The 15,658-nt window shown below is 39.3% G+C and overlaps 1 protein-coding gene across 2 annotated transcripts in view; it reads left to right on the top strand.

The window, feature by feature from the left end:
- The window catches only part of MYLK4 (myosin light chain kinase family member 4), a 77,907-nt gene extending 62,751 nt beyond the window's left edge, over positions 1 to 15,156 (top strand). For both annotated transcript variants that reach the window (XM_032116698.1, XM_032116687.1), the window contains 10 exons: positions 2,075 to 2,180; positions 3,028 to 3,121; positions 4,146 to 4,255; positions 5,379 to 5,520; positions 7,790 to 7,860; positions 8,597 to 8,725; positions 9,247 to 9,399; positions 9,745 to 9,817; positions 11,397 to 11,472; positions 13,746 to 15,156. In XM_032116698.1, coding sequence (XP_031972589.1) covers positions 2,075 to 2,180; positions 3,028 to 3,121; positions 4,146 to 4,255; positions 5,379 to 5,520; positions 7,790 to 7,860; positions 8,597 to 8,725; positions 9,247 to 9,399; positions 9,745 to 9,817; positions 11,397 to 11,444 — 926 coding nt within the window. In that variant the 3' untranslated portion in view covers positions 11,445 to 11,472; positions 13,746 to 15,156. The remainder of the gene's footprint in view (positions 1 to 2,074; positions 2,181 to 3,027; positions 3,122 to 4,145; positions 4,256 to 5,378; positions 5,521 to 7,789; positions 7,861 to 8,596; positions 8,726 to 9,246; positions 9,400 to 9,744; positions 9,818 to 11,396; positions 11,473 to 13,745) is intronic.
- The last annotated feature ends 502 nt before the right edge of the window (positions 15,157 to 15,658 follow it).

Raw genomic sequence — 15,658 nt, 5'->3', positions numbered from 1 at the left:
CTGAGTGATGCTGTTGAACAGTCAGATAAACGGTGCTCAGGCACCGAACTCTGAAGCAGTGTTCACCACGGTGAGGCAGAGATTTCTAATATTAGACCTCCAGTTTGAGAATTTTGGTGCCTATTCCTGTATGTGAAATTATGGCATGTGAGGAGGTGAAAGACTTGAAGCTATATGTGTGTGCATGTGCGTACACAGGACTCAGGATGAACTTATCTGCTTTGGGAATGGGGTGAGAGTGTGGGAGGGAAATGTTTATGGCAGGTTTGTGCTAGGTTTTTGTAGCAGAAAACAGGAGATAGCCCAAAAGCTTTAAAATCCGTAAACTGCTGTGAGCCCTGGTAGATAGTTAGGGATGATGTTAAGGTTAGAGTGTCTCTGTTGGAGCATCTTCGATCTGTAATAGAAAGTTGTTCTTGAATAGGGAGAAATCCCCTCTGGTTTGTAGGAAAAGAAAAATAGAGGGTCTGTCATGGGGAACATCTTGAAGGCAAAAACTTAAGCATAGTTTTGAAAAGCAGTCAGGCGTCTTTAAAAGAATATTTCCTTGCCCAGAGTTTGGTAATGTTTTGAGCTGAGCTTTCAAAAAGACCTTTTCTTCTGTCACTTACATGCTGGTGCTGATGGAATTTGTGTTGTTAGAGTCAAATTTTGCCTTAGGTTAGAGGTTTTCTTGGCATTTTGTGGGTCTCGGTAACGTGCAAAGACCCATACTTACAGACTTGCAATTCAAACTTTGCAGAATCCCAAGTAGGTGGCAAACTTCCAGAAGCCCCAGCTTTTCACAATTCCTTGACCATGAACTAACTTCCTGACCATGTAAGTTATTAACACTGTCAAAAAAAAATCTAGGTACACAGCTTGTGTCCTGGAAAAATGGACATTCACTGTGCATAAGGACAATCTACAGCTACATTAATGACCAAAGTGTTCCTGCCAGCTACATGCTGTCATGGGGTTTCTTGTTTGTGTTTTTGATCATTTTCACTGGAGTAATGAATGGTTTTAAAATTGCTCAACAAGCCTCACACAAAAAGGAGCTGGCATTCCAAACCAGAGAGCTCATGTTGAAACACTGGGGCTGTAGCCCTCCCAAACGGTTGAAGAAGTATTTGTCACCTTGGTCAGCCAAAGGTCACTCTCAGGAATATCAATCAGATGAAAAACAATGTGGGTATGAAATTGAAGTCACAACAGCCTGCAAAAAGTTCAAATTAGGCATGGAGGGCTGGTCTCCAGCAGGGATTTTGACACCAGGATGGCAGAAAGGTCCATCATGTGGAGGTCCAGAAACCTCCAGAAACCAGAGACCTGCCAAAGCTCCATAGCTGCTGCAGTGTGATGTTGGGAACCATCACTTTTCTGTGCCCGTCTTTACCTTTTATCTGCCATCATTTTTTAAGGGCAGAAATTCTTCAGAGCAGCATATGAGTTACCGTGTGTCCTGAACCATATTGGAAACCCCAAGTGCTGTCCGCCAGGGTGAAACTCCCTCATGTGCACAAGCTCTAAATGTGATCTTTAAAGGTGATGACCACACTGTGGAGAAGGACAAGTTTTGTCAATCAGTTAAGAGGGGATTCCTCACTGTGAACACCAAAAGCTGGGAAATAGCCTCTCTTAGCTGAGCCTGCAGGAGAGTTGTTTCTCTCCCTACCCCACTGGAGAGTTACAGTACATACTCGCCTATTAACTGTCCCCGAGGAGGAAAAAGTAATAAAAAAATCAGAGATTAGGCTGAATTGCAGAGGCCCCTTGTGAGTATGAAGCTACAGTGGTATAGTCCAGTGGTCTTCACTTTGCCTCTCCCTACTGTTGTACAGAAGATGATAGCTTAGCAAAGGAGTCCTTGTCTTGGTAGTGTAGCTCCCTAACAATAACCTCTTTTTCTGAGCCAGAGCTTCTGAAATAAAACCCTTCTTCAATAACAGAGAAAGACCTAGCTATAAAGCTTACAGTAAGTGTATTCAGTTCTTAAATGAACTTATCTGGGAAAAAGAGGAACTAAAATATGAGATAAACAAGCACTGCATGTGACCACTCATATGCTCTCTGTGTATTTTGTCTTTTTTAGATGATATTCCTACTCCATCAGCACCATTTGATCACCGGATTGTCTCAGCCAAAAGGGTGGGGATCAGCAATTATTATAATGTCAACGAGGATGAAATTCTGGGAGGGTAAGTCAGGTGAAGTAAATCGACTTGGAAAGCAAGGCGCAAATTTACAGCCAAGCACCCTGGGAGGTCAGTGGAGGCCACATGCCCCTCTAGAGCTGAAGTCATGAAAGTCTAAGCTGTTACAGTGTTTTATAGAGGGATGAAAAGAGGAGGCTGATTTTACAGTGTGAGTGAATTTTGGCTTACTGTTTGGCACCAGCAGACTTGGCCTGTGTTTGGCATTGTTCTAGGTCAGCCAGATGCCCTCAGGCTTTATGACAGGGCTCCTAGGATGCTGTAATACTTTACCTCAAATTACAGCCAGCAGTATGTAGAGACATGTTGTAGTCTTCTTCCACTCAGTGAGGAAGAACATGCATGTTTTCAGATGGATTAGCAGGCTGATCTGACAGGCCATGCAGTTACTTATCTCTCATGCTGACATTATTTAGGGGAGTGGGATATTGTAATTTTGCATGGCAGCATACTCTTGGGTAAGGCTTTGTTTCATCATGAAATCACAACGCTCCCATGGGGGAGAACGATGTGATGGAGAGGGGGAGATGGTGCACATAAGTGAGGCATTATCCTTACAGTACATCCTTGACTTCCCTGGGATTAGTCATTGCATATTATGAGGTGAGTATAGTGAATCACACAAGCGGAGTAGTACCCGATAGAACAGTGTGTGATGTTGGTGTGCCTAAATGATTAGTAGCAAGTACGATCTACAAGATAAAATAGCAACACAGAGCAATTGAAATGAAAGCCAGTAGGGAGAGGATAATTTATGGTTGTTTATAGTGTAGTTTACTTTCAGAGTTGACACCTGTACCGCTGGATGATTTTTTTTCCTCCTTTTTTCTAGAGGGCGATTTGGACAAGTGCACAAATGTGAAGAGAAAGCAACAGGTCTCAAGTTGGCAGCCAAAATTATAAAAGCACAAGGTCCAAAACAGAAGGTTGGTAGAGCATGATATTAGTCTTTTGTTCTCCAAGTGGTCACACAGTGTTCTTCAGCTACACAACAGATCATGACCAAGTGTCTCACACACTCATAGGACCTGCTGGATTACCATTAATCCTAGTTCTATTTCCCTTCTCCTCCAAAACTTTTAGTAGCCCATCAAAGTACTATTTTTGGGGTGTTTTCTGTTTCTTTTAAATCTTTTTTTTTTTTTTCTTTCTGCTTCTAGTTCTATTAGTGTTTTCTTTAATGGTAAAAACATTTGTCAGGCCTGTGACATAGTGTATTCCCTCCCAAGCACACTGTAGCCTTTGCTGCAATGACTTGATTTCAGTGTGGGGAATGCTGATAACAGACATGATCTGGGCTCCTGACATCAGCATAAATGCAGATGAGAAGAATTAGTCTGGGCTGTTTTGCAAACCTCTTGGCCATCTGGGACTGGCTTTCACAGGAAAGACATGCATAACCTCTTTGTGTGACATCAGTGTCATTAAGGGCATTCAAGAGTAGGATTTGTCTCAGATAACTGGGGTTGCTAAGATATAGCTGTGGCCAAGCTGATCACCAAGAATCTCTTTAGAGTGAATGGAGAGAGACTGACACCTTCAGAGAATGATTCAGCGTGTCTAAAATAGTTGGGCTGAATGGAGGCACTAGTCTCTCTCCTCTGACTGCAAAGTTAGGTTCTGAGGACTGTCCTGGGCTTAGCTTGATTTTGTACACCTACTGCTGTTCGAACAATCTTCCTCTGTTTCTCTTTTCCCTTTACATCCCTGAGAGCTTACCACTTCTTCATGTGGGCTCGTCTCTTCCTTTTCCAGCAAATACCTTATTACTGAAACACCTCACTCAAGCTCTGAGTTCAGTGTATTAGTTCCTATAGCCTTGACCTCTACCACTGCAGGAGCCCTGAGTTTGGTTGCCACAAGTGAAAACATGAAATAATGTAGATTTGCTTCAAACGTAGCTTTCTTAGGAAAAAAGGCATCTCAAGCAATACTCATTGCTCTTTACAGGATGAAGTAAAAAATGAAATCAATGTCATGAACCAGCTGAATCATGTGAACCTCATCCAGTTATATGATGCCTTTGAATCTAAAAATGATATTGTACTCGTCATGGAATAGTAAGTGTGTTCTTTTCTTTTCCTTTCTGTGCTTACTACTTTTGCTAGAATTGTCAGCTTCCTTCTTACTTTCTCCTGAAATTAGAAATGGAACTTCTTATGGGTAGAAAACACATATGAAATATGTTCTTATGAACAAGAGAAAAAAAGGGGAATTTAAGAGAAAAGTTTTCCCATGCAGGCATTTATGCATTTTTTCAATTAGTGTGCCACATTCCTCGTGCTGTAAAACAACTGCTCCAGTTGAAGATGGAGCTGTGTTACATATCTTATCTTTCATTTAATACTTTAATTTATCTTAGTGTAAGCTAAGAAACAAACCTCTCAGAATATCTCCTGTGAGGCAAACAAGAAGGCATCTTACACCAAAGAGAAGCCAGATGTGGGTGTTGTGCCTAATCCTTTTGCTGGGTGCCTGAAAGGATAAACCTGCTTTGTATGCTGGATTATCAGGCTAGTTAGGCACAAAATACCTGCCTCAAGGTCAAGTTAAGTAGATGCTGTCTTAGGGAAGCCAACAAGGCCAAAACCGAAACACTGAAAGTCATGGCAGAAGTTTCAAAACTGGGTGAGTTTGACTGTTCTGGACCTTCTCAGATAATCCTCTGAATTTGGTCTACATGATTAACATATCATAAAAAAAAAGTATCTGTGTATCTATGAACAGATAAACTGGAGGCATACTGAAATGTGAAGAGAAATTAAGTAATTTTTGTTGACTTTAGGTAGTTTGAGATTGACATTTTGGATCCTGTCCCTCTTAAACTCAGAGGGAAGAGACCACAGATTTAAATTCAGATTCTCCCTCATGTTGTCTTGGTTTTCCATGGAACTTCATTAATTTCAGTGGTACAAAATGATGACTCAAGACAGCATAAAATTCAAATTTCAAGACTTTCATGGTTTTCAGTGGCTGGAAGACAGGACTCTCAGGCCTTGAAGAGGTTCAGGACAGTATGCATCAGAACCCAGTCTTTAGAAAGTTCAGATCTGAGTACAAGCTCATCTTACTGAACTTGACTGTGAATGATAAAAATAGTCAATAGCATAATTTCAGCATTAGTCTTACTGTGTGGGACTGGATTTGAACTTGGTCACTGCTTTGTTGTCTTTTTCTCCTCAGTGTGGAAGGAGGAGAGTTATTTGACCGAATTATAGATGAAAACTACAATTTGACAGAGATGGATACTATCTCATTCGTAAAACAGATCTGCAATGGAATTCAGTACATGCACCAAATGTACATTCTTCATTTGGATCTCAAGGTAGAGTTTTGAGATGTATGTTTTGTGCAATGACAGATGTGGAAATTCCTATTCTTAATGGTAGGCCATAAAGCTTAGCAGATTCCTGTGGCAGAAACAACAAAGAGCCTTATTCTGCTTTCCTTATTTCAATGCATATTTACTTTAACCACATTGAGATCAGTTAAATTACTACAGGACTAAGTAAATTAGATGAAAATTGTGGTCATATGTCATCAAGCTTCATAGTGCTTAGATTTTCCACAGACTGATTTTACAGAAAGCCAGCTGCTGAGTACAAATACATCACTATTTTTAATTACAATATTTAGATCTCAAGATACTGTGCAAATATTATTTAATTCAGATGCACGAGGTACGTGTTTTACACATCAGCCATGGGGTGGCAATTATCCCTGTTTTTTACTATGCAGAAAGGCATGAGTGAGTGGAACTAAATTCAAGGGTCATTCAGGATCAGTATAAGGCCTACACAACTTTCTGAGAACTACACTAAACTGCTGCTGTCATGAAAAGGCATCAGTAGACAGCCAGATTAAGGGAAAGTACATTAAAAAGTACTTTCTAAAATGAAAGGAATAAAAATAGTCAGTGGCTAATGTAACCAATACAGTGTGTCTATGTTGGATTAGACAATAACTGCTAGTGTAGCTGAAAGCCCAGAGAAAGGTGACAGATTCTCTACCACGTACTTACACATGTACAAGTACTCTACCATGTACTTGCACATTCTTACTCTGGTCAACTGCAAATGGTCAACTGCCACCCCTTGGAAAACATTTGTTACTGTTTTTCATTAAACTGTACACTTGGGCTGGCTCTTTTTCCCTTAGCCCAAATTTTTATTAAATAATGGACTTGTTTCTTACCTCTATTTAGTGCAGGAATAAAATGGGATGATGTCTTTAGTTTTATGACTGGCTAGAAAGCTTCCTATTGATCCCTGAGCTTTACAATACAGTAAAAAGAAACAAGAAGTGCAGAAGATGGTTTTCTCTTTGGTGAGATTTTTATAACAGCTGCTGTTTTTGGCTTGTAATAACTGAGTTAATATAGTACATCTTTAATGTTGTTAGCATATATATTACTGCAGTGGTTAAGGAAATGAGCAGATGCTTGTTGGGATCTGCTTCAGTAGCCGATCAATGACCAGACTTACTTTTCTCTTTCTCTATAAACATCCAGTTACCTAGAAACTTGTCAAACAGAAGTTCACACAGTTCTTTGGGACACATTAATTATGATCTTGAGATGGCACAGTTTTAGTATGAGGTCAAACTGCTGACAAAAAGATACATATACAATCCAAGAAATTAATCCCAGAGATCTCTTTTCATGTGCTTGCCAGCTATGGCTTCTCCCTTCTGTTTTGCTTGTTCATAGATTGCTGTCAGTAACAAATGAGTTTGGGAAAGAAAGCTTGAAATTGAAAGAAAATCGTCTTGACCGTAATCATCCAGGACCTCAGAAACTATGAACATATGGTGTTTAAAAGTCCTACATGTAAAATGAATTAGTAATGGTGACAAAGGTTAACTAATGTTTTAAGTGTTGAGGGCTGTTTTGTTTCAAAGAGGACTCACTGAGCAATAAGACAGAGCAGCTAGAAAAGTGCTGGCAGTGAGTATGGGACTGTGTTTTAGGTATTTACATTTCAAAGACAATTGGCCACATCCTTCTCTCAGTTCCTTCTATAAGAATTTGGAGTAATTCTTGGAAGTTAATGGATTCCTGCCAGGAAAGTGAAGAGTAGCATTTGGCCCTATGAAAATCCAGAGGCATTTAACCTGTGAATCCTATCTTTTGCTAAAATACCTGAAAAAAACATAAACATTTGAGAACTCAAAAATGTAAAGCTGTAAGATAAATTTCAAAGCCTAAAATATTTAATTTTTTTTTTTTAAATCAGTGTGAGCTTATCAAGGTCTGTAAAATCACAGACAGCATCCTGAAACCCCTCTTTGGAAGTCTACATTCCCTGTCCCCTTCCCCCTAACTAGTTCTTTATCTGAACTGCTGCCTTATGTCAAATTGAAAAGCTGTGGAGAAGAAAAAGCTGTTGGAAGGCACAAAATGCTCAGCTCCAATTGCTGTGTGACAGCAAGGGGGGTACCCATGCAGAGACATCTGAACAAGGAGGAAAGCAGAAGGTGCTTATGAGATATTTTCACTGTTATTAGTGGTTTTCTCCCTACAGTTTACTAAAAGCCCAGTTTTTCATACTTGTTTCTCATTCAAGTGTTTTTCTTCCTTTTGTTTCTCTTGGCAGCCTGAGAATATCCTGTGTGTGAACCGAGAGGCAAATCAAATAAAAATTATTGATTTTGGATTGGCAAGAAGGTATGTGCATGTGTTCTCACTAATCATAAATGAATTAGGAAACAATGAAAAAAGTATTGCATCCCTACAATGATGTATTTGATACATAATGGTCTTCTACTGTTCTTAGGACAAATTTGTTTCTTTTAACCAGGGATATATTTTAATATGGAATGTTTGGAGCTGAGTGAAAAAGATTTGTCCTGAAACCTTCTTTTCAGGTAGAAGGTTGAAAGAGGGCTGATTCTCACTAAGCATACATAAAAGTATCTTGGAACAGCTAAAATGGACAAAACCAGTGGTACATCTTGTCTAGTCTCTTGTCTCCAGTATTAAGGGACTCTTCAAAAGAGAGTGTAATATACTATCGAGGGCTCTTACAATATATTCCATGCCATATCACTTTCTAGTTTAATTAGGTGCTATAATCTCAGTGAAGGATTTACTGGTTAAAAATTTCATGCCTAAGATATGGATGTCCCAAAAGGATGGTAAGAGCTGCTCTGAGAAGTCCTTGAAATATGAATTTCTTCCTTTTTATGGCAGCTGCATTTTGTCCTTGTATGATATACAGCTTGCAAACACTTTTAATTCTCTATATGGGCATATTTATTTTTAGTTTGTACCTCTATCTGTCCTTGTTTTCCTATTGAATTTTCTGTATGCTTCTGGAATTCCTCTAAGTGCTAGATAATTAACGATGCAACTTTAATAAGAATTGTAATTTATGTCTTTTGTTAATGTTTCCACTTCCTAGATATAAACCCAGGGAAAAACTTCGAGTTAACTTTGGGACTCCAGAATTTCTTGCTCCTGAAATTGTGAATTATGAGTTTGTCTCTTTTCCTACAGACATGTGGAGTTTAGGAGTCATTGCTTATATGCTGTAAGTAGGATTCAGTATCTGCTTTGTAAGCTGTTTCCAGGTTAAACTGTGTCAGTCATCCAAGTTTGCTGTTATATTGGAAAAGGGAAAAAATATGTACCCAAAATAGGAAATGTAGACTTCTTTCCAAGTTCCATATTGAGAAATCTCTCCTCTTTTCCAATTGCCATGAACTTTTCATCTTTGTTTTTTTTGCATATCTCTCAGGAGTGTTTGAGCATCACACTTCCAGAATAATGTAAACTGCCTGGTAAATTCCCAGTGGGTAGAGCAAGAGTGGTCAGAGGTCTAGAAAATATGACCTACCATGAAAGACAGTAATGTTTGGTGTGTTAGAAAAGATGGGTGATTATTTAAAAATGTATGTGGTTGAAAAAATGGGAATGGTCTGGAGACCTTGTTAGACAGTAGTGTTTTTTAAGATAGGCCAGAGTAACAGAACAATCTTAGCTGGCACATTGGAGACCATGTACACAAGGAGGGAAAGACAGGAGGACTGAACATATTCCTTTTCACTTCAGCCTCACTGGATTGTCTCCTTTTTTGGGTGATGATGACAATGAGACCCTCAACAATATCCTGGCCTGTAACTGGGATTTTGAAGATGAGGAATTTCGAGATGTTTCTGATGAGGCCAAAGATTTCATATCAAAGCTTCTCATCAAGGAAAAATGGTAAATAATCCTGTATCTTTGAAATGTGTGTGCCATGCCGTCATGACACAGTTGTATCACTTGTGCTGCTCCATTGCAGAACTAGTATGACTTATCTAAGTTTTTTATGTCCACATACAGTATTATAATGACACTTCATTGATGATGTTCATTGTATCCGTCAAATGCTCTGAAATGAACTGAATACGTTTTTGCTGTGAAATAAGACTTAATTCATCTGCCATCTGTCATACTGTTCTGAAATGACAACGTTGCATGATGGCAGAACACATGACCTATAGCAGACAATTGCTGATTTGTAAGATTCTGGGAAAAACTCTTAATGGCGTTCTGGTTTTCCTCTAGCTGGAGATTAAGTGCAACTGCTGCCTTAAAACACCCATGGTTAACAGACCACAAGCTCCACTACAGACTCCAGGTCCCTACATTTAAATATCCTTGTGCCTCCGCTGCTGCCCTCTTGTGTTGCCACATCACTTTGCTTTGACACTTTTCTTAATTTGAGTCTTTGTTGCTGATTCATTCCTTGCCATTGTGAGCCTCATGTGTCCCATTGCTTTTTTTAGCTGTTACAATTTGCATGCTCACACTTGCTCATCAGTTCTTGCATGTCTGAGAGGAAATATAAGATCCTGCAATGCTGTGTGTTGCTGAGTGGATCAATTTCTCAGCAAAATAAAAGTATTTGCAAAATGAGCACTGAATCACCATATGAAAAGGGTTTTCCAGCTGGGGATGATTCTTGCTCCTGCTTTGAAAACTCTTTCAGGCTTTGCTGAAGTCCCCCATGAGTGCTGTTAGATTTCATCCTACCTCTTCCGAAGAGATACCTTTCCCAACAGAGCTATGAACTTCACCTAGTGCATACTTTTGCACTTAAGCACCTTCTTGCCCTTCGATGGTAACCAGCTCAGTGGCCAACACAAAAGGAGAGGTTGTTTGCTCAAGCAAACAACTCAGTTGGGCTGAGCTAGAGGAGCAACAAGATTTTAAATCACTTTGGTTATTCCTGTGTCAGTAATTTTTGGAGATTCATGCTGTTAGTGACACCGCTGTTGGCTGTTTCTGAGTCCAGTCTGTGAGTCAGTGGTTCACAAGGGGATAATTTTAAACAGGTTTCAGAATTTTTTTACAGCATTTGAAGTGCAATATTCACTTCTTCCTTTGCAGGCAAAGCACTTCTGTGTTAAATAAAATGACTGCTGCATTGCCTAGGATGTATATGTCATGGTGCATCTTGATATACGGCCAGCATTAAGAATTAATAGACCATCTTATTAATTAACAAAATAATGTTATTAAAATAAGAACAAAGATTATTATGATAATCAAGCAGAGGCAGCTCTGCTGATGAGGTGGTGGGATGGTCTGAATAGTGTCATGACAGCTCTGTCCTTGCAAGATATTCCTGTTATAGAGTAAGGATAACCAGAATTACTATAAAATAGAATATAAAAATCAAATAAATTATCCTAATTTTCACTTAAATTTACTTTTAGTTGTAATCTCTCCGAACAGCAACTCCCATGAGATTATTAGAAGATTTGTAAGTGTGTGTGCACAGTAAAAATAGGAGAGTTTATCATGGTTAATGTATCTTCAGAGGTTTTCATAGGATACCATTTGACTCCTTTAGTTGGGCTCCAGTTTCAGAAGCTCTGATTTCTTCAATCTGGGGAACAGACTGGCTTTTCCAAATGCTGCAAGAACACAAACTGCTGTCCTTCTTCCTACCACCAGTTTTTTCTCAGGAAAGCCTACCCTAATGCAAAGCTTATAGCTCATGTTTTCCTTTGCATCTTCTCCCCCAGTATTTGTTTTTCAAAGCTGTGCTTTGCAAAGTAGCTTCACTAAACATGCTGATGTTGCAGTGTTCTTCTGCCATTACCTTAAGTAGAGGTAAGGTATGATTGATCTTCAGTTACTGCTCCAATAATGGTATCTTGTTTGTTTGTTTGTTTGTTTCTTTCTTTTGTTTTCTTTTCTTTTTTCCTTAGAAAAAGGCTAAAGGTGACTGTGTGTCTCAAGCACCCCTGGCTCAATAACCTCTCTGAAAGAGCTGCCAAACAGAAGGTTTGTTTCAGGTCCCAAATGTTCCTTCAGATGTAAAAGCTGTAGGCCCTGTGGAAGGGATCAGTGGGCAGCTGAAAACCTTGTATAGTCCAAAGGGCACGGTCCACATTGTATTTACCACCACCATCCCTGCTGCTGTCTGGAAAGCATTCAAAATGTAAACTGGCTCTATTACTTATACCAAGTAACAGCAATGTGCAAAATAATTAATGGGTATGGAGCCATATGTGCTGCAAACCCTTGCCATTTTAGAGGGAATGGTTATGCTCCCACTGGCTCTCATGGGGCAAGATTTCACCCAATAATTTTTCAGTGTTGAAAGCTTTCGGGTTTTCATGCTGTGGTTAGAAGTAAAGTTTAAAAAGGGTAGAAATATGAAAAGTAATAACTTTTTAGCAGAGGCACGGGCCAGACCCTCGGGGCAGCTTGACTAACTGCAGTGAAATCAAAGCAAGGTGTCCCCTAAAAGAAGCTGCTCCACGTGTCCGAGGGCCCAGTTCTGACAGGGCACTTACCTTCCCTTTTAGCAACCCAAACTATTTTGACAGAGCATCTCTCTGTCCTATTTCCCTGGCTCCTTGTCTTTGCCCTTTCATTAACAGTTCATTAGTGGTTCTCATGCTGGCTTGGTTGCCTCCCCTGGGGATCAGGGAGACTCAAGTCTGTTCTCTTTTTTCTGTCTCTGGTCCCTGACTCACTCAGCCACTTTGAAATTGCGCTACTTCAGGCAGTGAAATGTCTCCATAAACCAGTACTCCAATTCCCACAGCCACTTTCACCAACTACCACAGAAGTTGGTGGCTCTGTTCAAGGACCAGGGGAACTACTCAAAGGTTCTGGAGGCCATCTCTGGGCAAAACTCAGTGGAGGGTCAAGATGTGAATTAGGCTGAGAACACACACATACACTGTAAAACCACTTCCTTTTAGTAGTGCGTCATGAGTAACAACAGGATGCCAAAATAAAAGTAGTCCACCTTTCACCACTACCAAGTTTTTAATGGTGCCATCATCCATCATCTGCTTGGTAGGGCAAGTGATGGAAGGACTGGCATTTTTTTGCAATGAGTTTTTTCCAGGAAGATGTGAAAAAGAGAGTATTTTGAAAGGTTGGAATTTTTGTTCTGACTAAGTAAGATTAGAGCAGATTTTATACAGTGTAGTGCAGTAACACAGAAGGTAATGATCTTTATATGAGCTATTTCGGGGATGTGAAGATGCCTTTCCATGATACAGTGGAAGCCAGTAAGGACTAAGGCACCATTATTACATTCTACTTGCTCTCTGAAGCTGTGTAACTTCCTGATACGGTAATATCTGATCATCAACTTCTGGAGTGGAAATCCACTGGGAATTTATACCTCTTGGTGATCCTCAGTACTCACCCTCACTTCACTGGTGCTGAGACAGATTCCATGAAGCTTTGATCCACTCACCTGTGTGCTTCTACACAGTAGTTTTCTAAACAGCTTTTCCAGCCCTTTTGCAAGACTGGTGTTTGTATTTCCCATTTCAAGCCACTAAATTGTGGCAACAAACAAGGCAACAAAATGGTGAAAATTCTCCCTCTCTAATGCAGGAAGCATGGTATTACACAATTTTCTATTACAACCAAAGTCAACTTTAAGATAAATTGAGTGTCCAACAGCAGTCAAAATTATTTTTAAATAAACTTTTAATAGCTTTGTAACATAGTAACCTACCCATGATCTAACTTGCAGGAAAATCTGGTTTTGGCTTTTGCAGTGTTATTTCCTCTGTGTGTGTTTTTCTTTTTGGAGTTTATTTGAATTTACTTAATGAGTGGATCTAAAGTCATGGCTGTGCTTTATTTTTAAAGAATCCCTTTAGCTGGTTTTTTTCAGGCAAGTAGTATGGTTACCACATTTAACCCAAAATAATGCACTCAAGTGCCAGTTGATTTAGATCTGGCATTATAAATGCTGTCAGTGGTAACACAAATAGAGAGGTTTGCAGCATGCCTTTGCATACTGTGATCTGTATGACAAGAGAGGCAAAAAAGGCAGAGTAGCTGCATTTCAAGAGAGACCTCCAGGATCAATCTCCACTTAACAAAGAAGCATTGTTTTTTCATATTGTATAAAATATTTCAGAGAAAAGGTGTCTGTGAGAATCCTTTGTAAGCAGGGAGCTTCAGTGCTGCTTTCTTTTCTTCATGCACAAAGAAACCACCATGTGGTCATCCTAGAACACTTAACCAAATGAAAAATATACTGCTGAATTAACTGGATTCTTTTTTTGTTTATTTTGCAGAAAAGCTGCTGTGTGGTTACTGCTGCTAAGAGATTTGAAAATATCAGCAGTCTCGGTGCTTTACCCCCCTGCCATGACTGAGACTTCTACTAAACGGACCAACAACACCTTAGTTGCAGGACAAGTCCCAGCACTGTGGAGCTGCTTCTTCTCTACTCAGCTGTTGAAAGAAGGAAAGTATTCCTCCAGGTTGTAGGAGCATATTTCTTCTGGAGCAGCATGTTCTCCATGCCTGCGAGTGCTACATTAGCTTGGTTTCATAATGAACTTTTCTCTACCTACTCTTATATCCTCATTTACTTATCAAAGGCTCTTTAAGTTATCGTGTAAGATTAACTGTTTCTCATCTCAGCCCAGAAGGCAATCGGTTACTATGTTGTATCTTTGGCCAAGGTTCATTTGACACTGGAGTCAAATAACTTAAAAAGAAAAAAAAAAAAAAAAAGCAACAAATTTAAAGCTGTCTTATGTAGAAGATTTGAAGTTTGTTTTTCCTGTCACACTAAAATGAGTTAAGGATTAGCTCAACCAGAGTTAAAGCCATGTTAATGTAACACCAGTGAAAGGGAGAAATGAGGCTTTCCTTGCATGTAGGTGAATTTGCTGCAACTGTGATATGGTACATTTCAGGAATTTTTAGCCTGATGAATTACTGCTTGCTGTAAATACACTTGGGTTAATTAAACAAGAAAGAGAACAAGGCGCTATTCACTTGTACCCATGCAGACCCTGTTCTTCAAAACGCAAGTATAATTCAAAGTTATTTTAACCGAGGGTGATTTTATATCAGCTAATCTGTTTAATGCTAATTTAATTGATTAGGACCACTGCAAAGAGGTGAGTCAGTGCTTTGCTCATTATAACCTCTGTCTACTGGCTCAAAAAAAAATCCTCTGTATTTCTAAATTTTCTTATCTTGCTCCCAAGCCTCTCTGATTCTTAACGGGGTAGAAAAACGGAAGTCAGAACAGCTGAATTCTTTACTTGAGATTGTTTGAGTACGGCTTATCATTAAGTGAATCTGAGCCTAAATTGCCAAGGCTCTGAAGTTAAAATAAGAGACTTATTCCCTGCTGTATATGGCTTTCTTACTGCTTGGTTTCAGAACTACATAAATGCAAATTGTAATGAGTATTTTATTTAATCATGCTGTTGGGGTGTCTTTACACTGTCTTTGCTTTATCCAGTTATGATCAAACCACATATTAACATTGCTATCTCTATATATTTATCTATGCATTGCATAAGTTTATATATTTAAGTTCTGTCTTTTTAAAAAAGGGATCAACATAAAGACAAAACAGTATTATTCATCGCCACGCAATGAATTGCTTCTCACACCTTTGTCCTTTCTGGATAGCATTCATTTTGAAATAAAAAGGGGCCCATTAATGGGACATCATGGCCATCACACTCTCTACAGCCAGTTTGATACGATGTTTTAAAATCATTGTAGTACCTCTCTTAAGACTGCTCCTGCAAATGAACCGGGCTTCTTACAGCTGTGACATCACGGTAGTACTGATGTGTTGCACCAGAGGTTGCAAATACTGCAATCACACACTGACACACCATGTAACTTTTATACAATATAGAGCACTGCCACCTTCAAGTCCTCATCTGTAGTCTTAAGTAAACTTTGACAAGCAGAAACGGAAGTTTCTTTGGGAAAAGACTGAGCAGTCTCAAAGCAAGAAAAGGAGCATATGACTTTTAGATAGAAGCTGGGCTGCTTGTTTTTAGTCACCATTTTTTTTTGCCTGTACAAAAAAAATAGAAAAGCTACCTTTCTGTTAGGGCTGGAGATGCCATTCCTCTTCTGACTGTCTTCAAGATACTGTAGCTTTCCATACAGTAAACAACTCAGTGCTCAGACTAAAATGCAGGAAACCACTTTGGAATGACAGGATCTC

Source organism: Corvus moneduloides, chromosome 1 (genome assembly GCF_009650955.1).
Source record: "Corvus moneduloides isolate bCorMon1 chromosome 1, bCorMon1.pri, whole genome shotgun sequence".
Taxonomy (NCBI): Eukaryota; Metazoa; Chordata; class Aves; order Passeriformes; family Corvidae; genus Corvus; species Corvus moneduloides.
This window is presented reverse-complemented; position numbering and strand designations above follow the sequence as displayed.